The sequence below is a fragment of the Chiloscyllium punctatum genome, chromosome 24 (assembly GCF_047496795.1).
Source record: "Chiloscyllium punctatum isolate Juve2018m chromosome 24, sChiPun1.3, whole genome shotgun sequence".
NCBI lineage: Eukaryota > Metazoa > Chordata > Chondrichthyes > Orectolobiformes > Hemiscylliidae > Chiloscyllium > Chiloscyllium punctatum.
In genome coordinates this window covers 68,567,588-68,592,815 of record NC_092762.1, presented here as the reverse complement: position 1 = coordinate 68,592,815, position 25,228 = coordinate 68,567,588, and the positions used below count along the sequence as shown (strand labels likewise).

Here is a 25,228-nt window from a genome sequence, read left to right as displayed (position 1 = left end):
TGCCAAGTATGAATGCTCTTTCTGAAAATTAAGCTGCTTGATTATTTTCTTAATAATTTACTTGATGTATCTCTAACATCCATTCTCAAATCATGCTGTCCTGGACAAGATATTAAGAAACACTTTATACCATTATATATTTTCTTACTGATTCTTTTAGGAGATTCAGTATCACTGACAAGTCCAGCTTTAGCTGCCCTTTTCTAATTGCCCTTGAACTAAGTGGCCTGCTAGGCAATTTCAGAGGGTAAAAACAATGACTGCAGATGCTGGAAACCAGATTCTGGATTAGTGGTGCTGGAAGAGCACAGCAGTTCAGGCAGCATCTGAGGAGCAGTAAAAAAGGGCTTTTGCCCGAAACATCGATTTTACTGTTCCTCGGATGCTGTCTGAACTGCTGTGCTCTTCCAGCACCACTAATTCAGAATTTCAGAGGCTAATTAACAGTTTACCACATTGCTGTGGACCTGGAGTGAAAACGATAGCAGATTTCCTTCCTAAAAGGGACATTAGCAAGCTAGATACTTCAAAATGATGATTAATGATAGCTTCATGGTTAGCATTACTTCCATTACTTAAACTGGATTACAATTCCAGATTTTTGAATTAAATGAACTTAAATGCTACCATCTGCTGTAGGAGTTGAATCCACATCTAGAGAGCATTAGCATGCAACTTTTGATAACTAGTTTCACAACATTACATCACTATCTCCCATATATTCTGTGTAAAACTGGTTTGTTACATTATTGCGGAAGATTTGGACAACAGACTTGTGACTTCCATTATATTACGTTATATTTACAGCATGACAACACGCTGTTGGATCAAACAAGTCAACGCCATTATTTATGCCTCACAGCTGGCCCTTCCTATCCTTCATCATCAATCTTCCTTCGTATACCTTTATCCTTCATATGATTATGTACTTTCCTCATAATTGCATGTATGCTGGTCACTTTAGCTTAGGGGCTTCCTAAAGTGTGATTCAGGGCCCCAAATGGTGCTGCGAGCTGAACTTTAGGAATTACAAATTCTGAGGGGACAATTGCCCATCTAGGACCATCCCCTCACCTCAAAGTGCTTTCATAGGCCTTACCCCTTCACCTTCCTTATTTTCAATTCTCACCAAGGAGTCACAACCATTTTCAACCTTCTCAACAGGGTCACACTTGGAAAACATTGGAAAGCACTGTTTTAACTACTCCTTGTAGTAGCTAATTTCACATTTTAGCCTCTCAGAACAATGCTGCGCTTGCCTTTCTTAGTTGATCTATTAGTAATATTGATGACTCTTAGTTCTAGCCTCTCTCACAAGGGATAACATTTTTTCTATGTTTATCCTTTCAAACTCTTCAATAATCATAAAGACCTTCATCAGACATGTCACAGGTTTCTTGTTTCCAAAAGAAATTTTCTCCCACCTATTTATTCAATATTTCCTGATAGATATGACTTTTCAGTTTCTGTATCTTCCCAGTATTTTTAAAACTATCCGGTGTTCTCCATCCATTCTATAATATGAAAACCAGAACTGTTAACAACATTCTAATTCTCACACAATTCTAACAAATTTCTGCATATATTTAATATAACCTCTCTGCTATACTATTCCATTCTTCTCAAAAATTTTCTGAGTGCTTTACTTGTTATTTTTTAAATGTCCTTATTAATCTAGCTGTCACTTAATCTAGTGATTTGCTGTGGACAGGGTTTACGATCAGGAAATTCTGAACTCCATGATCCTTTTCAAATAGATTCCTCATCTGAAATCCAGATTGAGAAACTGGTCTGGCCAACGTTTGGGCAGGTAACTGTCCAGAAGAGGCCACTACCCAGAGATGGTTATGTTTTATAGTTGTTGAGGATAAGAATTGTAAGGGTGAAATGGTGGGAATAATTGGGTGGCACTGATCATGTGGTGGGAAAAGGGAGATTGAGGGAACTGGGGGAGATTGAAAGGTTTTAGTGATTATGGCATCATGGGAAATCCTGGGGTCAGTGATGATGGGTTGAGAAGAAATTATATGATAAGTTCTATTCATGAACAAATATCTAATCTTAAAAACTATTTCTATCATGTGCTCAGTGTCATAATTCAGTATTAAATAACATTCTTAAATACAAACAATGAGCACTTACGTCTGATTTTTCACTGATCTTTTTACTTTTCTTCAATATAGGAACATCTGTAGTGAAAGAATCAAACGTTAGACAATTCCAAGATAGCTCACTGCTGAGCCTATCCTTTGTGAGAATCTACACTTCATTGCAATTGTTACAATTATGTGGACAAAGAAAATGGAAAAGTACAAAAATAAATGAATGTGAGAAAAAGATTACAATGATCTAATTATTAACTGACAACTTCGTGACAAAATGGAAAGGCAACAGAATTTGAGGTGGGAATCTATAAAAGATCAAAATAAAGAGTTATCATGTGCTAATAGTTCTTCCATTGGCACAAACATTTATTTATTAACCTCTCTTCTTGCTGTCATATTTTGTATCTTCATAAATTTCCGTGTCCACATTTGTAATAAAATCTACTTGTTGACTTGTTATTCAGTACTGTAATTGCAATCATTTGCCAGCAGTGGCAGTATGATGTTTCAGTTTTGTAAGTACCAGTTTGCATCGTAGAGAAGCATCATTGCCATACAATTCTATTTCCCAGCCTCCTAAATTCTCTCATTTTCATACTCAATACCAAATATTGTCAAATCAAATATTATGAAAAACAAGTTGGAGTTGTATTTGTGGCCCTATTTCAACAGTTCTCTAATTCTTCTTCATCTGAAGACTGTAACATCACTGGTCAATGCCATGATAGTTTGATTAGTAAATTGAAGTGATAAGTAAACATGGAAGAATATTGAATGAGGGCAACGAGGAGTGTGAATATGAGCATACAAAATAAGAAAAATGCTATGGTGAAGCACACAAATGCAGCAACAAATGGAACAACATGGCTTCACACGTATAATTACTCACAAAAGTTCTCAAACTGAGCTACCTCAACAGTGGGAGAGGGGAAAGCAAAGGAAGATTTTTTATTGGAAGGGAATCATTGGTAGTAAATTATCCCCAGCAATCGCCCTCGCATCCCATTGCATATTTGAATTGAGCACTGATACAAATATAGTCTGTTGTGAAAGAGAAAGTAATGTTGGAGAAAACAGATGAAACTAACAGAATAGTATGTCTTCCAAACACTGCCACAATAAACTTATACCTGGTCATGCTTCTAAATTAACTCAAAGTTAAAAAGCAGAACCCTTTTTAGGGTGTTGTTGTAAAATGTGATATTACAATGTTTTGACTTTCATACACCTTGATTTAGCAGGGGCTTTTCTTGAGGTACTATTTCTTGTATTGCATCCGCGAGATCTTCCTCGACTGATTTGAAAATGTCTTCCTCCATGTTAGTTCTTTAAAAAGATTAAAAGAAATTGCTTAATTTTGTTGTAATCTCTGTTGAGGATTATTTTACAGCATTTCATGAAAAAACACACAGATCACAGAAACATGTTTTATTTCACGTTTTTAAAATATACACACCTAAAATACAGATTACTATGCCACCATAGCCCTAAAGTCACAGCAGCAGCAAAACAGATTTTGATTAAAAAAATCCCTTTGATCTGGTTGGCTGAGGAGCAATTGTGCAAACGTACTGTTTAACATGAATTAACAGAGCCAACTCCGCTCAATGACATGCCTAGTGTATAACTACAACACATTCCAGAGGGAAATATATAAATATACACATCTAGGGGAACTAGCACCTTGCCCCCAACACATACTGACTGTTACCATCTCTACTTATTTCAAGGAAACTGACTGTAACATGACAATAGTCTCACTGCAGAAAACCAAAGGCCAGTTTTAATGTTCCTACTGGGTGAACTGGAATGCTTATAGTTTATGTACAAGATCTCTTAAATGTCTGTGAAAGAGACAAAATCAGTTATCTCCTCGAAAGGATCTGATACTTGTCAGAGATCGTTAAATAAAAAAGCCCTGTTAAAAGGATCAATTAACTGATTCTAGTTGGTTGGCTATTTTGGTAGATTGTTGCATTTATTTGTTTCTGTATTCTACTTCACCTGTAAACAAATGTGAACACTTTAATTTTAGCCTGTATTCCAAATGATAGAGGATGAGTTAGACATTTTATGTATTCTCCAGTTAGTGATACGCACTTTCGAGGGACTAACTGTTAAACATGGACATGCTAACCCACTCATTGGGAAATGAAGATTTAGGTTCTGGTTCATAGAGTATTTGATCTGTCCATAGGAACTGTCATCAAACTATGAACAGAAGAGTAAGCGTTGGAGGAAGTCTGTGTATTGATAATACTGAATTTTGATGTTTACATTTTGCAAATGTTTTGGTAATCTTGTTAAATCAGAATCATTTTAGTAGAAATTTGGTACTGTTGCTGTCATAAAGGAAAGGCTTACATTATATATGGCCCTTTACATGACTACTGGATGATCAAAGCATTTTACAACTAATAAAGTAATTTCAGTCACTGTGCAATTTACGAAATATGGCAGCTAATTTGTGGATGGCAAGCTCCCACAAACAACAATGTGATAAGGATTAGACCTTTTTTTGTGATTGATTGAGGGATAAATATTGGCCAGAGCACTCCTTGAAATAGGGCCTTGGGACCTTTTATATCCACCTGAGAGAAGACGCAGAACATTAGTTTAATGTTTGATCCAAAAGGCACCATCTCTGACAGGACACCATTCACTCACTAGTTTGTTACAGGTCATGTCCTACAGAGGGAATTGAAACCAGAGCCTTCCATTATGGAGCTGAAGATGTTTCTATCTGAGCCACAGTTAGCACACAACGGGACTCTTGTTGAAAATTCCATTGTTTTTCAGGTGTTGTTCATGAACATAACTAGAAACAGACAGGGAAGTAAAATAAGTAAAATTTAAATCAATATTTCCAGAACAGAAAGGCCCAGCAAAACTCACATTGACATGGAGTCATTGACATACAACACAGAAACAGACCTTTTGGTCGAAATCATCTGCACCGATTAGACACCCCAATCTGACCTCGTCCCATTTGCCAGCAGTTGGCCATATCCCTCTAAACACTGCCTATCCATATACCCATCCAGATGCCGTTTAAATGTGTAATTGTGCCCACCTCCACAACTTCCTTTGGCAGCTCATTCTATACATGCATCACCCTCTGTATGAAATATTTACCCCTTAGACCCTTATTAAATCTTTCCCCTCTCATCTTAAACCTATACCCTGTAGTTTTGGATTCCCTCACCCTCAGAAAAAGACTTTGGCTATTCACCCTATTCATGCCCCTCATGATTTTATAAACCTCTATAAGGTCACCCCCCCAACCTCTGACGTTCCAGGGAAAAAAGCCCAGCCTATTCAGCCTGTCTCTATAACTCAAACCCTCCAGAGCCAGCAACATTCTTGTAAATCTTTTCTGTACCCTCTCAAGTTTCACAACATCCTTCCAAAAGAAGGGCAAGCAGAATTGTATGCAATCTACTAAATGTGGCCTCATCAATGTCCTCTACAGCCACAACATGATGTCTGAACTCCTATAAACACATTAGTATTTGATGCGAAATGTTATGGTGTGGTATGACAACACAACATCTGTTGATGTTGATAACATGACTAACTTTAAGAGAGATCATTATTTCCTTTACCATAACTTTAGAATGTAAAAACTGCAGTCCAATGGTAACTATAAGGGAAAAAAAAATATAAACCTTTATAATTAAGATTCAAACATGCAGACGCCTATCTTTCTTGCAAGACTGTATTGAAATTCCCGTAATTCAGTTCAGTTTATCTGAGAATAGCAATCAGTTCAAGACTCTGTGATAATGATAGTGCATTTCCTTCCTTAGCTTCGCTGCAGTGTTTGATTAAACTGATCATGCCATTCTTCACCATCAGCTATTTGTTTTGCTGTTCAGGCCTGCAAATTTGCCCTTGGGTGGTTCAACTCACCTGTCTGAACAAAATCAGCATATCTTTAGCTATGCTTCCCTTCCTTCCCCAACATTGTTTCCTTTGGATTTTCCCAAGGAACTATTTTTGGACACTTCCTTTGCCTTTTCAAACATCTTTATTGCACACAGATCTGGTCACCACACTATCAGAAAGATGTTGCTGGTATGGAGAAATTAGTATGAAGAAAGGTTGGATAGACTGGGTTTATTTTCACTAGAACACAAGAGGTTGAGGGACGATCTGAAAGAAGTTTATAAGATTATAGAGTCATAGAGATGTACAGCATGGAAAGAGATCCTTCGGTCCAACCTGTCCATGCTGACCAGATATTCCAACCCAATCTAGTCCTACCTGCCAGCACCCGGCCCATATCCCTCCAAACCTTTCCCATTCATGTACCCATCCAAATGCCTTTTAAATGGTGCAATTGTACCAGCCTCCACCACATCCTCTGGCAGCTCATTCCATACATGTACTACCCTTTGTGTAAAAAAAGTTACCCTTTACGTCACTTTTATATCTTTCCCCTCTCACCCTAAACCTATGCCCTCTAGTTCTGGACTCCCTGACCCCAGGGAAAATACTTTGTCTATTTATCCTATGCATGTCCCTCTTGATTTTACAAACCTCTATAAGGTCACCCCTCAGCCTCCAAAGCTCCAGGGAAAACAGCCGCAGCCTGTTCAGCCTCTCCCTATAGTTCAAATCCTCCAATCCTGGCAACATCTTTGTAAATCTTTTCTGAACCCTTTCAAGTTTCACAACATCTTTCCAATAGGAAGGAGACCAGAATTGCACGCAATATTCCAACAGTGGCCTAACCAATATCCTGTACAGCTGCAACATATGACTCTATAATCTTATAAACTTCTTTCAGATCGTCCCTCAACCTCTTGTGTTCCAGTGAAAATAACTCCCAACTCCTGTACTCAATACTCTGACTAATCAAAGAAAGCATACCAAGCACCTTCTTCACTATCCTAATTGAATGGCATGGATAGAATGGAAAGTATGAGGCTACTTCCCTGGGTGGTGGGGTCAATTACTAGGGGATACAGGTTCAAGGTGTAGGGGTGGTGGGGGGTGGTGCGGGGGGGAGGAAGTTTAAAAGTGATGCACAAGGCAAGTGGTGAGTGCTTGGAATGCACTGCCAGAGGAAGTGGTGGAAGCAGACACAATAGCAGCATTCAAGAAGCACCTGGATGAACACATAAATAGCAAGGTGATAGAGGGATATGGATCCTGTGAGTGAAGACAGTTTTAGTGTGGAAAAGGAAAATGTATTGGTGCAGATTTAGAAGGCCTAAGGGCCTGTTCCTGTGCTGCATTGTTCTTTGTTCTTAACTGCCATTAATAGATCCATATGCACATCTACACTGATGATATTCATGTCGATCTATTCAACACATATTCTGATTCCATAAACACTTCCATGATATTAGACCACCTGATAAACATTGAATCTTAGTTAAGTTGTAACTTCCTTTAGCTGAACATCAGGAAGACTGAACCATTTCCAATTGTTGCTAGAAATTTTGCTATTTTATAATTTTATCTCTTTTTAGACATCTTTCTTACTCTTTTTGACACAGCATTTGTTTGTTAGTTATCTTTTATAAAGCATCATAGGATTCATTGCATTTTGAAGATGCTTTATAAAGATTTTGCAATTGTTAGTATTTGACTATCTTGTTCCATAAACTTTGGAAGAAAAATGGGCTAATTCATTTTTACTGTCAGATTTATCATACACTTTAACTTGAATGGTAGCAACCATTTCATGCCTCCCATCTTCATGTGCAAACCTAGATAGTTGGCATCGATGGGACATTCAATCATTGTTAGCATCATAGCAGTGTCCAATGCTGCATATATACAACAGAAAGTAGTCAAGAAGTGGAAGCTGAACTGAATGTGTCCTGTAGAACCCAATCATTCTGAGACCCAATGAAAAGATCCCACCATAACCCAAACCAGTACAGCAGATTAGGGATCAAAGCTGGACCTTTCTATTCAGTCTGACCCCAACCAAAATACCTCCTAAACCAATTAATTGGAAAGACAAGGGAGTTGCATGTGAAGTAGAACCAACCACTACCACTTCATGGTTGGGGTGCAGTGTTGCCACTAATCTTCCTCTCTTCTCATTTAACCTTGAAACTAACAAATAGGTTAAATAGCCCCTGATGTAACAAAAATACAAAGTAATGATTAACAGAAACCCAGCCTTCCTTTATATACTGGATCTATCAACCTGGTTGATTAATAGCAACAGATATTGAAAACTTGTGAGTCTTATCAAGAAGAGGAATTTGTCTTAACAAGATGTAATTTATTGCATAGGAACAATAGGTACAAGTTACATTTGCAAATTAGACATAATTACTAAACCTGTTATATTGTCCATTATACAGGGTATTATATGCATGGAAATAACATTACTCCCAAGTTATCCCACCCAAACACACAGCACACTGACTTGGATATTTATCACCATTCCTTCAATATCATTGGTCAAAAATGCTAGAAACGCCTTCCTTTAAATATTATTGAAGAGAGGCCTTTACCATAGGGCTCAAAAAGAAGGCTCACTATCATCTTGTCAAGTACAAGAGATGGGCAAAAAATGCTGCCAACAACAGCCATATCCCATGAATTAACAATAACAATAATAATTGCTCCACTGAAAGGGGTTTCCTAGAGATCTGCATCATAGAGTATAACTTCATTCATACACAGAGATAAAGAAAATAGCTTAATTACATTGTCTTTGAAATAAATTTAATAACTGTAACTTTCAAATAAATTCACCCTTTGGATTTGAAGGATGTAAGATTTAACATCATCTGATACACTAGATTATAAATAAAAGTCACGTTCATCACTTCCTCTTTTAAGACCACATGAACCTAACGCCTAAGGTATTTCTAACAGTTAACAGTTAAAGTTCTACATATTTTATATTTTTTTTCATATTTCTAGGACTTCAGCAAAGTAACCCAAGAATTCTGAGACTCAATTAAACATTTCACCATTACCCAGACCAGTGCAGCAGATTAGGGATCAAAACTGGACCCTTCTAGTCAGTTTGACCTCAACCAAAATACCTCCTAAACCAATTAATTCCTGAAAGGAAGCTGTTAACCATGGGTGTAGAGAAGCATCTTTTCTCTGCCATGTACAGACATTGTTGTGGTGGGTTAGCTCCGCTGGCTGGTTTGTGCTGCAGCATGACAGCAACTTTGTTTCAATTTCCACTCTGGCTGAGGTTATGATGAAGAACTCTCTTCTCAAATTCTCCCCTTGTCTGAGGCATGGTTACCCTCAAGTTCAACCACCACTGGTCATCATGTTCACTAATGAGAGTGCAGCCATATGGTCTGGTAAGACTATTTTGCCTCTATGGTTAATGTATTTCTTTCTAGAAGATTATAAATTGCACCTATCGACATTTCATTTAAAGAGATTGGGTCTAAATTTAAGGCTTCTCATTTGTTCTAAATTGTTCTTGTATTCAGATGTCTTTCTATTCTTTTTTTGTTGTAAAAATATTTGGCACTCTAAAGGTTACAATCTTAAACCTCCTTTTACTCTAATGGCCCACTTGTCACAATGTAGCTTGAACTGTTGCACCTAGGGTTAATTGGGGTCAAAATTATGTATTAATGTCACTTTGTTCATCATTAGATACCTCAATTCTTTCAAGTTGACAACTTGGAACTTGTGGCCGTTTCAAAGACTGTTTCAAGGTTACCCTGACAAAGAACTGAAATACTAATTAGAAAGGAAGGCTTCAAACTCTGGCTACATCAAATCAGCTAGAACGTGTTAGTATGTAAAATACTTTCCAATATGGTAAACCAACTGGTTAAGAGATTTGGTTTTGGCATTGGTGATACTGTGGGTATATGAATTAATACATACCATATGTCAGCTCATATGAGCAGGGTCTAATCCTTGTTGTACATCAATGAATTTAGATTTCAAGTCCAGCTGGGTTAGTGAGTGGTGAACAATGGAACCAAAGCAATTCAATTAACATCTTAAAGTCATGTATTCTGTCCATATTTTTATTTTACCACTTTAAATTCCAATGTGCATATTTGTAAGGGAAATACAAACTCATTATGTTGTAACTAAACCCTACTATTAATGACGATCGTACAGGTTGGACAATTGGTACAGCACAAGAAGTTTACACGGTCTGTATATGGGGACATTAACTTGGTAAAGTTGAAAAAGCATTTTTGAGTGTACTGATGTGAATCTCTTGTGGAGTTAAACATAGTGAGTTAGTGAATATGGTTGCCCTCTACACATACCCGTCTTTGCTTTTTTTTGTCTTTCCTTCTCTGGTTCTGTCTTGCTCTTATTTGCTGCTTCTAATTCCTTAACTCTTTTTAGCTTTCTGCTCTATTTACTTTTCTACTTTCCTTTCAGGGTGGATTTAATGGATAGTATCACTTGGTGTACTAAGGACAGGGGGCCATTAATAGCTGCACCTTTATCATGGAAATTACAGGGAAATGATGGTCCTAAGCACAGCAATGCCCTATTCATTCCAACAATCAAACATGCTCCCAAATCCCTCACCATCCTTAACCCTTTTACCATCATACTCCTTCCTATCACAGTCTCACCAAAACCTACGCTTGATCATCTTTAACTGATTTACTCAACTATAGTCTTTCCACTCCTTCATTCTGCTATCATTCATCCTACTCTTGCAACTCTATGCATCTCACCTCAGTAAAACGTTGACAGTTATCCTTCAGCTTTCCTGCATACAATTCAGAAACATTTTGTACAAAAACGACTAGAATTAAAGATAAAGAAGATGTCCAGCACTGGCTGCTACTGATGTAGTAGGGAAATTGTTCAACATGCACAATCAAACTCACTTCGTGTTAAAGCTCTGAGGAAAAGCATTGTTTGATAAGTTTGTTTGTAGTGAAGGTAAACAGGGAATTTGTCTGTCAGAATAGATGTGAGGCCCAATTTACTGCTTTCATTATCATCAATTTGACTTAACTACTGACAGCAGCTTGTAATTTCAATACATATCTCCTGCAACTACCTGCTTACTTTCAGGTAAATATTTTTTAACAAAGTTACTTCTTTTGGTAGCTTATCTGGTTGGCATGGTGGAGTTAGACCGAAGGGTCTGTTTCTGTGCTGTACATCTCTATGACTCTATGACTGGTTCCTCTGCATTGTAGAACTGCTTTGACTGATATTGCAGGGCAGAATCTCAAACACTATTTGCATTTGCAAACCACTTTAAAACAGTTCTTTGCACATTTATAGGATGTGGGTGATGCTAGTTTGCCCAGTATTTAATGCCCATCTCTAGTTGCCTTTGAGAGGGTGATGGTGAGCTGCCTTCTTGAACTGGGGCAGTCCATTTGGTGTAGGTAGTCACAAAATACCATTAGAAAGGGATTTCCAGGATCTTGACCCAGTGACAGTGAAAGAATGGCTCTTTATTTACAAATCACAATTGCGAATGGCTTGGAGAGGAACTTGCAGGTAGTGGTATTGTCATGTATTTACTGTCCTTGTCCTTCTAACCAGAAATGGTAATGTATTTGAAAAGTGGTGTCTAAGGATCTTTGGTGAACTTCTGTGGTGCATCTTAGAGATGGATTGGGTTGGGATATCTGGTCGGCATGGACAGATTGGACCAAAGGGTCTGTTTCCATGCTGTACATCTCTATGACTCTATGGTACTGCAGGGTTCCTAGACTCTGATCTGATTATGTAACCACAGTATTGATATGGCTAGTCAAGTGCAATAACTGATCACTGTGCAAACTATACAAATGAACTGTATTTCAAACAATTGTTTTCAGGCAGACAAGAGAGAGAAAACTTTGGATTTGTAACAACAGAACTGGAAGACTCTATCGCTGTTTTCTCTTAGCCTCTTATTAGACAATACTCAGTGAAAAGCAAATTAGAGAGACATTTGTTCACTGAGAACTCAAAAGTCTCACAAATTTTGTTACTCCTGAGGATACAGATAATCAATGAAACAACAGTGGGGTCAAGTTAGAATCTGACTCTTAAGGATATTTTAAACTGCCTATTCTTGATCTTCATTTTTATACAAGATATTCTTCTCTTAAAAAACTGTGTTTGTATGTGCCTGATGTTGCAATTTATTACTTTTCTTGAGGACATTTAATTTTGATCTAGCCAACTACCTTTTAATGGAAGAATGAATACTAAAAAGAATTAAAAATCTTTGTGGCCAAACAAGGGGTTAAAAAGAAGGGAGCTGATTTATCTCTCCTCACCTGGGCACACTATCAAATTTCAGGCCATGCCATAAATATATAAAACATGGACTATTGATCTTTGAATTCCATCATCCAGTTTAATACCTAGCACTTTTATAGATGGAAATCATTTGATAAATAAACTAAAACACAGATATAAAATGGTCATGGACATCATCTGACCTCACAAGTGACCAGGTTTTCGAACACCAAAGGATTAAGCAACAGTCAGTTGAGCTGAAATTAACAACTTATCCAAAGACAAGGAAGCCAGCTGCTGTGTAGTGAACTAGAAAATACCCATATCTCTTATTTTGATTTCTACTTTTATGGGAATGTTCACATTGTTGGAGGTAGGACTTTACCTGCTGCAAACATAGAGTACACAACAAAGTTGTCATTTCAAGGATATTGTTTTTGAGAGAAATAGAGAGACAGAGAGATGAAACTAAGGATGCAGCACACAACACAGACTGAGAAGTCTCTCTCTGTTTATGAAGAAGAAAAAGAAATCAGTGAAAATACCAATTAGAGAGAAATGTTAGAACTCTAAGAATGCAAAGAAAAACTGTAATATGCTTTCCTTCTGGTGGTCCCAGAAATTAATGGACTAACTGTCATCTTAATTTATACCCTTACATCTCAAGAACACTCAAGGGATCCTAACATTTTTCCTTTTCTCTTCCTTTTGTACTGACTGCTATTCTCTTTTAACTTTGTGTATGCCTATGTGTTTTCACAGAGGCCATATGGTTGACAGCACATCTTTATTATTTTTCTTGGGGTTAGCATGTAATGAAACTTCATTTCATTCACTCAAGAAAACATTGTAATTGGCACTTTAACATTTTTTGGTGAAAACAGTTCACTTCTTTTAATTGGAGAAAGGTAGAGCTATTTGTGAAAGAGAACTGAATGTTGGTTGTGACCAATCACGGAGAATGAAAAATCACATCCGATTCACTTCTCCTCAGTGAGTTGTAAAAGCCGCATGTCAAAGTTCAGGCGTTTTAGGAAGGCACTACAGAAAATGAAAGACAATGTGACAAATACATTTAAAATGTTATTATGAAAATAGGATTTCCGTAGTCAAACCATTATTTTAGATGCTACTGAGAGATACAAATGTCAACTTTAAAACAAGAAAGGTTTCAGAAAAGTATGCAGAAAGTATTTTGATAATTGTTGAAGTTCAGTGGCCATATGACACAGTGATTAAGCATTTAAGACAATAATGAAAATAGGGCAATTTATAACAATTTAGGACCCAAATTATATGACAAGAATGTGACAACAAGATATAGTACAGATAAGTTGGATAAGGGTTTTGATTTTCCAATTTCCATTGAGTCAGTGATTTCTTACACTTGTATGTGTTATGGAGTAGGCCAGACCACTCAAACATTCTTAAGCAGGCAGCCCCAGACAATAACTTTGCAATTTGTTTGGCAAGTGTACAGTGAAAATTACCTGGAGTAAGATAGCCAGGTTGACTACTAGATTTTAAAACAGACAAAAATTTATTCATAAAAATACACAATGAAACACAAAGAACAGAATAAAGAACCCCTACAGAACTCAGATGATCCAAACTAGACTTCATTGTGCTGTTCCAAATAGACAAACTCAATTGCAAACTCCCTTTAAAAACCAGTATAAATGGAACACATGCTTACAGCTAGAGAGCTGACCATTCTCCTTTCATTATACAAGTCACTTCTAAAACATGACCACTTTGGCCTGAAGTATCATCTGTTTATGTATAAACAAAAGGCCTCTCAAAATCCTTTTCATCTCTGTATCAAACCAGACTTTTCGGAGCCCAGCCGGGTTTATTGCCCCTCCGAAGAAAATCAAGGACAGAGTGTCCTTGAGCCAAGGAACAGTTTTAGAAAAGAAAAAGGGACTAGCTTTGTGACGGATGGGAGTTGCACATGGGGACCCAACAAAACGTTTATTACAGCAGACTCTAAAGGAAATGCTCAGAAAATTGAAGCTTCCACTGAACAATTGTCTTACACTTCAAATCCTCTGAAAATATCCATTTAAATTTGAGAGTTTGCATTTATGTGAACAGTTACTCAGGAAAAGTTAGTCTATTAACTATCCAATCAAACCCCTGACTAACTATTAAACTGAAACCCTATCATTTGGGCAGGGAGCAGAGGGACGCAGATCCTTAGAAAATAGGTAACAGGTTTAAATAAAAGATCTGGATTAGCACAGGCTTGGAGGGCTGAAGGGCCTGTTCCTATGCTGTAATTTCCTTTGTTCTTTGTTGTCTCATACACCTCAATTACACCCCCCTTGAGCTTATTAACCCCAGTACTATTGCAAAATGTGGTTTCCTATCTACTCTAAGTCCACATAATCATATACACCTCCACAATGTCCTCTCTCAGTCTTCAGGGTTTTTATGAAAATAATCCCAGCCTATTCAATCTTTCCTTATAACTGAGACTTTCCAGTGAAAGCAGTATCCTGGTAAATCTCTCGTGCAATCACATGCTTCCTACAATGTGAGGAACAGAACTGTACACAGTCCTTCAGTTGTAGCTTCACCAGTGTTTTTCAGTTCCAGCATAAATTCCTGGATCTTGTATTCTATGCCTACGCTAACAAAGGCAAGTATTCCATGTGTTTTCTTAACCACCTTATCTACCTGCCCTATCACTTTGTGGGATTTGTGGTTCTGCACGCCAAGATCCCCTCTGATCTTCAGTACTATCCAGGTTCCTACCAGTCACAGTGTAACCTCTTGCCTTGTTAGCTCTCCCCAAATGCAATGCCCGACAGCTTTCTGATATCTCCCCCACCCTTACCTGTCTCAAAAGCCTGTGTTACATCTCATCTGCTCCTTGAGACTCAAGAAGACGGCAGCTAATGTAAAATGCAGTATGTTCTTGCTTTGCTGGTCTTCTCCTCTGCATTTCCTTTTCAATACTGTTCTGAACCATCTATACTTCAGTCAAGATTGGAAACACTGGCTGAAATTGTGCAAATGATTTTATTGTAGGAATCTATGGAGGCAGCAGATTTGCCATAATATTGACAGTGATTGGAAGATTGGAACCAGATATTGTCTCATTATCTATTAACGTGGTCTGCCATCAGAGAGATTGAGGAGGTACACATTTAATCCAGTCCACTTGACAACAGGATGATATTATTACATTCTCAGGATATTTTATCACGCAAATGGCTGTGTGAGTGAAACCCCATAAAAAACATATCTGCTCTGATCTCCAGCATCTGCAGTCTTCACTGTCTCCTAGCAAATGAAGAATACCATGAAGGTTCATTAAAAATGTCTAAAACCCAAAATCATAGGAACAAGCATCCTATTGTGAAATTAAATTTATTACTTCAGTATCAAATATATTCATTATACTTAAAACATAGTAAACAGCAGAAATCATTTCCTGCAAATAAATGCCACGAACAATCCATGAGCATTTTCTTAGTTCAATTAGTACAATTCACATTTATGATACACGATACAAAATAAAGAACATGTTACACTACGTCTAGTTCAAGTCCTATCAATTAACATAAACTTAAGAATCCTTCTGCCCCTTCTCCCACTGCCAAGGGCATGACAATTGTCCCTCCTGTCTTTTGCAACTTGTTGTAGTGTGCCCAACCACTTCCCTGTTCCACAACCTTGATTGCATTCCTTGTTGTTACTACTCTGTTCTAAACGCCCTGCAAATCATGTCAAAATCATGCTGCTTTTACAGGCTGATGTAGATCAAAGTATTTTTCAACAGAGTAATGAGAAATGACTTTCCAAATAATTAGACAAACAAGTAGATCATTTATTGTGCAGTCTCTGGGAGAAGCAACTTTCCATTAGCATATTTTATACCTTTCAATTAAGTAGCTTCCTTTGAAATTGTTCAGAATATGTACTACTTTTAAAAGTAATGAAGTATTGAAAAATATACAAGTATTAAAGCTATGGTCTGAATTTCACAGGGATTTTCCCACTTAGCTGTTGTTTTTCCAAGATGTACATGGCTGTTGCAGTGAAGTTGCAGAATTAATGGGAGAATTATTATCTAATTTCAACCCTTTACTTTTCTTCCGATGGCTTTCAAAGGAAAAAAAGCCAAAATATCTTACAATCTACTATGTACGTAGAAAAGTTATTGCAAAGATGTAAGTCTTTGATATGAAGCAAATATTCCAAATCCTGATGTTTGTAAAAGGCAATTTAGATGCATTGGTAACTTTCAACTTTCATTCAATTGTTACCTGCATAAAACACGATTACTCAGTACTTTGAATCATAAGTTTTAGAGAGACTTGTTCCTCCCCAAATTTGGAGTTTATATATATCCAAGATAGAGGATGGGAAAAAATTGTGGCTGTCAGAGCTGCTCCTTTTTTGAGGTATTCTAGGTATTGGAGGTGGTTTCCGCGAATTCCAGGAACAGCAATTACTGTTTTATATGCTGTTGCATTGTTTTGGAACTTTGGGGAAAGAAATCAAAAGAACGGCACTTTTAGGAGGAAGACAGACAAATGCAGCGACTGTATGGTCAGTGAGGGAGAGAGAGAAAGAAAGAGACCTCTCCTGCTAACTGACGCAGCAGTGAATCTGCATAGTTGTATCTCCGGACATCAAGAGTGCGTCTAGGAAAAATGAACAAAGCAAAATTCACAGCTCACCTTGGAGGAACCTACGTGGAAGTACTCACAGCATAGGAACAGATAAATGCATAGTTTTTACGTGTAAGAACTAGCCATTTTGATACATAACTGTCTCAAAGGTAGAAGACAGAGGGTGGTGGTGGAGCGTTAGATTGGATTACTTACAGTGTGGAAACAGGCCCTTCGGCCCAACAAGTCCACAACGCCCCGCTGAAGCGCAACCCAGCCATACCCCTACATCTACCCCTTACCTAACACTATGGGCAATTTAGCATGGCCAATTCACCTGACCTGCACATCTTTGGACTGTGGGAGGAAACCGGAGCACCCGGAGGAAACCCACGCAGACACGGGGAGAACGTGCAAACTCCACACAGTCAGTCGTCTGAGGCGGGAATTGAACCTGGATCTCTGGCGCTGTGAGGCAGCAGTGCTAACCACTGTGCCACCGTGCCGCCCAGTAAGTTTTTCAGACTGGAGGCCTGTGACCAGTGGAGTGCCACAAGGATCGGTGCTGGGTCCACTACTTTTCATCATTTATGTAAATGATTTGGATGTGAGCATAAGAGGTACAGTTAATAAGTTTGCAGATGACACCAAAATTGGAGATGTAGCGAACAGTCAGATTACAACAGGATCTTGATCAGATGGGCCAATGGGCAGAGAAGTGGCAGATGGAGTTTAATTCAGATAAATGCGAGATGTTGCATTTTGGGAAAGCAAATCTTAGCAGGACTTATACAGTTCATGGCAAGGTCTGTGCTGAACACAGAGACCTTCATAGTTCCTTGAAGACAGAGTCACAGTAGATAGGATAGTGAAGAAGGCATTTGGTATGCTTTCCTTTATTGGTCAGAGTAGTGAGTACAGGAGTTGGGAGGTCATGTTGCGGCTGTACAGGACATTGGGTTAGGCCACTGTTGGAATATTGCGTGCAATTCTTGTCTCCTTCCTATTGGAAAGATGCTGTGAAATTTGAAAGGATTCAGAAAAGATTTACAAAGATGTTGCCAGGGTTGGAGGATTTAAGCTATAGGGAGAGGCTGAACAGGCTGGTGCTGTTATCCCAGGAGCGTCGGAGGCTGAGGGGTGACCTTATAGAGGTTTACAAAATTATGAGGGACATGAGTAGGATAAATAGAGAAAGTCTTTCCCTGGGGTGGGGGAGTCCAGAACTAGGGGGCATAGGTTTAGGGTGAGAGGGGAAAGATATAAAAGAGACCTACAGGGCAGATTTTTCACGCAGATGGTGGTACGTGTATGGAATGAGCTGCCAGAGGAAATAGTGGAGACTGGTACAACTGCAACATTTAAGAGGCATTTCGATGGGTATATGAATAGGAAGGGTTTAGAAGATATCGGCCGGGTGCTGGAAGGTGGGACTAGATTGGGTTGGGATATCTGTTTGGCATAGACAGGTTGGACCGAAGGGTCTGTTTCCATGGTGTACATTTCTATGACTCTATGAACTTTTCTGGAAGTCTACAGTAGTGAGTAGAATGAGTTCTTTCTTGATTAAATGTTTTATTGAGATCTGTCTCTTGGTTACATTTTAAAAATATAAACCATAAGTACGAAGTTAGGCTGGAACACTGATTTTTTTTTAGAGGAACAAGACAGTGCTATGTTCTGGGTCTATATTTTGTGAAGGAGCAAAGATGGCCTTTAGTAGAGTGATATGCTTTTCCTGTTGGATGTGGGAGATTAGGGAGAGTTTTCATGTTACTGATGACTATGTCTGCAGGAAGTATCTTTGGTTGCGAATCCTATCAGATTGCATAGATCAATTGGAGCGGCATTTAGAGGCAATGAGGACTTTACAAGAGCTAGGTGATGGATGGCAATTATAGGAAGGGAGAAAAGCCGTAGGTACAGGTAGATGGGTTAACTCCAGGAAATATAGGAGGGATAGGCAGGTAATGCAGGGGTCTTCTGTGGCTATCTCCATCTCAAACATGTATGCTGTGTTGGAAATTGTAGGAGGTGATGGACTCTCAGGGGAATGTACTATAAACAGCCAAGTTTCTGGTACCGAGAATGGCTCTAATGTAATGAGGGATATATCTGGTTCCAAGTGATCAATTGTGATAGGGGAACTCTGTAGTCAGAGGCACAGACAGACATTCCTGTGGCTAGCAGCGAAAAATCAGAATAGTGTATTGCCTCCCTGGTGCCGGGATCAAGGATATCTTGGAGATGGTGCAGAAGGTTTTCAAAGGGGAGAGGGACCAGCAGTAGATCGATGTGTGCATTGGAACTAATGACATGGGAAGGAAAAAGGGTGGGATTCTGAATGGAGAATATAGAAAGTTAGGCAGGAATTTACAAAGGAGGTCCTCAAGGTTAATAATATCTGGATTACTCCCAGTGCTATGAACTAGTGAGGGTAGGAATCGGAGGATCAAGCAAATTAATGTGTGGCTGAGGAGCTGGTGAGGGGGGATAAGGATTCACATTTTTGGATCATTGGAATCTCTTCTGAGGTAGACGTGACCTGTACAAGAAGGATGGATTACACCTGAATTGCAAGGGAACTAATATGTTGGCAGGAAGATTTGTTCGAGCTACTCGGGAGGGTTTAAACTAGTAAGTTTGGGTTGGGGCCCAGGAGGATAGCAAGGAAAGAGATCAATGTTAGACTGGCACAATTAAGGAAAGAATCGAGTCAAACAGTCAGGGAAGGCAGGGATAAAGCAGAGAACAAGGTAAGGCTGATAAATTCAACTGCATTTATTTCAATGCAAGGGGCCTAACAGGGAAGGCAGATGAACTCAGGGCATGGTTAGGGAAATGGGACTGGGCTATGATAGCAAATACAGAGATATGGCTCAGGGATGGACAGGACTGGCAGCTTAATGTTGTAGGATACAAATGCTATAAGGCTAGAAAGGTGGGGTGGGGGGGGTGGCAAGAGAGGAGGGGGAATAATTTTGATAAGGGATAGCATTATTGCTGTACTTAGGGACGATATTCCTCGGAATATATCCAGGGAAGTTATTCGGACTGAACTGAGAAATAGGAAAGGGATGATCACCTTATTGGGATTGTATTATAGACTCCCTAGTGGTCAATGGGAAATTTAGAAACAAATTTGTAAGGAGATTTCAGTTATCTGTAAGAATACTAGGGTGGTTTTGGTAGGGGTTTTAAGTTTCTAAACATAGACTCGGAGTGCCATAGTATCAAGGGTTCAGATGGAGAAGAATTTGTTAAGTGTGTACAAGAAAACTTTTGATTCAGTATGTGGATATACCTACTAGAGAAGGTGCAAAACTTGACCTATTCTTGGGAAATGAGGCAGGGCAAGTGACTGTGTTGTCAGTGGGGAAACACTTTGAGGCCAGCGACCATAATTCCATTAGTTTTAAAATAGCGATGGAAAAGGATATATCGGATCTAAAAGTTGAAGTTCTAAATTGGATGAAGTAATTTTGATAGTATTAGGCAAGAACTTTCAAAAGCTGATTGGGGGGGCAGATGTTCATAGGTAAAGGGACAGCTGGCAAATGGGTAACCTTCAGAAATGAAATAACAAGAGTCCAGAGACAGTATATTCCTGTTAGGATGAAAGGAAAGACTGGTAAGTATAGGGAATGCTGACTGACTGGAGAAATTCAGGATTTGGTTAAGAAAAATAAGGAAGCATATGTGAGGTATAGACAGCAGAAATCAAGTGAATGCTTAGAAGTGTATAAGGTTGGAGGAGAATATTTAAGAGGGAAATCAGGAGGACAAAAAGGGGACATGAGATAGCTTTGGCAAAAAACGATTAAAGAGAATCCAAAAGAATTTTATAAATACATTAAGGACAAAAGGGTAACTAAGGAGAGAATTGGGCCCCTCAATGATCAGAGCTTAAAAATGTGTTGCTGGAAAAGCGCAGCAGGTCAGGCAGCATCAAAGGAGAAGGAGAATTGATGTTTCGGGCATAAGCCCTTCTTCAGGCTTATGCCGAAACGTCGATTCTCCTTCTCCTTTGATGCTGCCTGACCTGCTGCGCTTTTCCAGCAACACATTTTTAAGCTCTGATCCCCAGCATCTGCAGTCCTCACTTTCTCCCCTCAATGATCAGCAAGGCAGCCCATGTATGGAGCTGCAGGAGATGGGGAGATACCAAATGAGTATTTTGCATCAGTGTTTACTGTGAAGAAGGACATGGAAGATATAAAATGTGGGAAAATTGATGGTGACATCTTGAAAAATGTTCATATTGCAGAGGAGGTGGTGCTGGAAGTCTTGAAATGCATAAAAGTGAATAAATTCCCAGAAGCTGATCAGGTGTACCCTACAACTCTGTGAAAATCTAGGGAAGTGATTGCTGGGCTCCTTGTTGATAGTCACATGTGAGGTGCCAGAAGTCTGGAGGTTGGCTAACGTGGTGCCACTATTTACAAAAGATGGTAGTCAAGTTATTGGAGGGATTCCTGAAGGACAGGATTAACATGTATTTAGAAAGGCAAGGACTGATTAGGGACAGTCAGCATGGCTTTGTGCGTGAGAAATCACGAAGAAATAATGATGAGGATTGACAAGGGCAGAGTGGTGAATGTGATCCTTCTGGACTTCAGTAAGGCATTCGACAAGGTTCCTCATGGGAGATTGGTTTCGCAAGGTTGGATCTCATTGAATACAGGGAAAATTATCCATTTGGATACAGAACTGGCTCAAAGGTAGAAGACAGAGGGTGGTGGTGGAGGGTTGCTTTTCAGACTGGAGTGACCAGTGGAGTGCCACAAGGATTGGTGCTGGGTCCATTGTTTTTCATCATTTATATAAATGGTTTGCATGTGTACATGGGGCGTAGTTAGTAAGTTTGCAGATTACACCAAATTTGGAGGTCAGTTGACAGCGAAGAAGGTTACCTCAGAGAAGAACAGGATCTTGATCAGATGGGCTAATGAGCTGAGGAGTGGCAGATGGAGTTTAATTTAGATAAATCAGAGCAGGACTTATGCACTTAATGGGAAAGTCCTGGGGAGTGTTGCTGAACAAAGAGACCTTGGAGTGCAGGTTCATAGTTCCTTGAAAGTGAAGTCACAGGTAGATAGAATAGTGAAGAAGGTGTTTGGTATGCTTTCCTTTATAGGTCAGAGCATTGAGTATAGGAGTTGGGAGATCATGTTGCAGCTGTCCAGGACATTGATTAGACCACTTTTGGAATATTGCCTACAATTTTGGTCTCCCTCCTATCTGAAGCATGATGCGAAACTTGAAAGGATTCAGAAAAGATTTACAAGGATGTTGCCACAGTTGGAGAATTTGAGCTATAGGGAGATGCTGAATCAGCTGGGGCTGTTTTTCCTGGAGCATCGGAGGCTGAGGGATGACCCTATAGAGGTTTATAAAATTATGAGGGACACAGATAAGATAAATAGACAAGGTTTTTTTCTGGGGTGGAGGATTCCACAACTAGAGGGCAGAGGTTTAGAGTGACAGGGGAAACATTTAAAAGGGATCTAAGGGACAACTTTTTTACACACAGGGTGGAACTTGTAATGAATGAGCTGCCAGAGGAGGTGATGGATGCTGGTACAATTACAACATTTAAAAGATATCTGGATGGGTACATGAATAGGAAAGTTTAAAGGGAAATGGGCCAAGTGCTGCTAAATGGGACCAGATTAGGTTAGGATATCTGGTCAGCATGGATGAGTTGGACTGAAGGGTCTGTTTCCATGCTGTACATCTCTATGACTCTATGATGCTATATGCTTTTCCTCCCATGCATTTTTTACAGATTTATTTTTGCAAATGGCATGCAATTGTTTCACTTTGAAATCATCTACAAAAACATAGATTTAAAAATAGTGAAGATTCATTAGCATCATTTATAATTCAAACCTTGAGCTTACTTGCATCGTAGATAGGCATTTTATAGTCCCTTAGTCAACATTATTAAAAACAATGAGTAATGTTAAATGTGAGTGTGAATTTTGGGTGGGGAGATGTAATATAATCCGCCCCCTTGTGGGCATGTTTCTGAAGGGCATAGAGAATCTCCAAAGATCACCCCTTGCTAAAGCTGTCAAGTTACCTGCTTAGCAATAGGCCTCTATCTGCCCTGGGTAAAATATCAATGGGGCAGAATAAGGTACATAAATGCCCTTTAATTGGCCACTAAAGGGCCTCAGTAAGACAAAGAGTGGGTGGCACTTCTAAATCCTCTACAGTTCCCCTCCCACATCAAATGGAAAACAGGGGGACAAGACATACATTGTATTTTATGAGAACCACATTGCCTTTAAAATCACAGCTGGTGGAATGTAAAATTCCACCTTTGATTCAATGTTACTGATATATATTTATTATATGGTGGTATATGCATATTATGCAGACATTATATACTGCATCTGTGCTTATACAGCAGGAAGGAAATAAAATATAGAAAAACTTGCATTTATGTAGCTCCTACCAAAGCTCTTTAGAGCTAATAAAGTGCTTTGGAATGCAGTCATTAATGTAGGAAAAGCAGCAACCAATTTGTATACCCAGGCTCCTGCAAACTGCAGTGTGATAATAACCATATAATTTTGTTTTTAATAATGTTGACTAAGGGATGATGATAATTCCCCAGCTTTTCTTCAGAATGATGTTGTGAGATCTTTTATGCATACCTGAGAGCAGACAGGGCCTTAATTTAATGATTCATTTCATTAATGTAAGACTACAAGATGTAGTTATACATATTTTCAAAATGTAGGGGGAAATGTCATCATGGTGCTGATGCTGAAAGGGGACAAAAAGAATTCTTCAAATCACAACATCCCAGAGCATTTACGCTGTAACTTTCAATAATCGGTTCCCCATTTTGGACTTCACAGAGAATTTAGGATCAAACCACGAGGGGAGAGGCCTATATCATAGTTGCTAAGGTAACTCAGTAAGTTCAATGATTATTATTAGTAATCTTAGTTCTGAGGACTCTGAGTACTCAAGGTTCAGCTCCCAGCAGATAGCTTGCTTATTTTATCCAAAACAATTATGTAGGAATTAAGATTTGATTTCCATTCACAGATTAAAGTTGCTTTGAAGGTAATCAAAATTAAATGATAGAAATTAATACATGTTACTTTACACTGTGCTGCATGATGCAAAATTTGTATTCTAATTACAGTTGATCATTCTAGACTAGACTAATCTTTTCTGGGCTAAATATAATGTCTGAACAATCACAGGGTAACTGTTTGGTGCTCAATACTGTCTCAAAGGTCAAAGTGTTCTACAATATTGGTGATGTACTGCCTTGTTCAGAGTCCTTGGATATTGTTCCCATAAAAATAATTGTGTTTGATGATTCATGCTATATATTCATTTTTGGTAACAAATTAGAAAAATTGCCTATCTAATAAGACACATGTTAAAGGATTGGGTTTGGAATTATTGACAAATAAATAAAATCTCATTGAGTAACTACATTTTAACTCTTCTCAGAAACTTGCTCAAGGGAGTGACTTTTTCATTTTGATTACATATTAGGACAGTAAGTTAATCCATTTCTTTATTCAATGCAAATATAACACATCTTCCACAAAGTTGCACAGATGAAGTCAAAACCAAGTGTTGTACTCCAATTAAGCGGAGTTAGAGGATGTGTGGGTGATGTGGAATTGAACCTGCTATGCACAGATGTAACTCAGTCTACATTTTAAAGCCATAAAGTACAAAACTTAAATCCATACTGCCCTTTATTTGGATGCTAGAAATTTCCTTTTTATCTGCTGAGGGCATCCATTTCAGGTATGAGCCATCCATAATCCCATTAAGGTCAAAGTCTTAGAGAAGGCAAAATGAAAACTACTGCAAATATACAGAGCTGATAGATTTTGATTTCAATTAATGTGTAATGTTGTTCTGGCCTAAGAGCTGCCATTTTGGAGATGTAGACCCCTCCTAATACCCTCCCTTAACACCCTTACAGCTTAACACCCTGAACTGCTGATATCCTAGCCGTTATAGTTAAACGGATCATAATCTCTTTCAAGTTAATTGTTGATTAATTTCAACTAGCTGTTGCTGCAATTGTGCAAGTATGTGATGATTTTCAGAGCGCTTTAAAGCTGTTAAAGTGCACAGAGAGTGGTATGTGTTGAAGGATTTTTCCTGACTTCAAAGTTCTTGCACAAATCAATTTCTCCCTGGAATGGTTGGAGTAACAAATATGTTCCTTGGTTGATAGCATGACTAGGAATACAGACAGAAAGAATGCAGAGAAGGGCAGGAGGAGGAGATTAAGTTGTCAGCAGGAAACCATATCTATCATGGTGCTAAGGG

At 38.6% G+C, this 25,228-nt stretch overlaps 1 protein-coding gene across 3 annotated transcripts in view; it reads right to left on the bottom strand.

The window, feature by feature from the left end:
- LOC140494663 (uncharacterized) overlaps window positions 1–25,228 on the bottom strand; it is a 58,307-nt gene that overhangs the window by 13,282 nt on the left and 19,797 nt on the right. For 2 of the 3 annotated variants that reach the window (XM_072594096.1, XM_072594097.1), the window contains 2 exons: window positions 3,334–3,431; window positions 2,143–2,189 (listed from right to left, as the gene is read on the bottom strand). In XM_072594096.1, the coding sequence (XP_072450197.1) occupies window positions 2,143–2,189; window positions 3,334–3,424 (138 nt within the window). In that variant the 5' untranslated portion in view covers window positions 3,425–3,431. Of the gene's footprint in view, window positions 1–2,142; window positions 2,190–3,333; window positions 3,432–4,772; window positions 4,839–25,228 lie in introns of those variants that run through there. The other variant, XM_072594098.1, reaches the window with a different exon arrangement.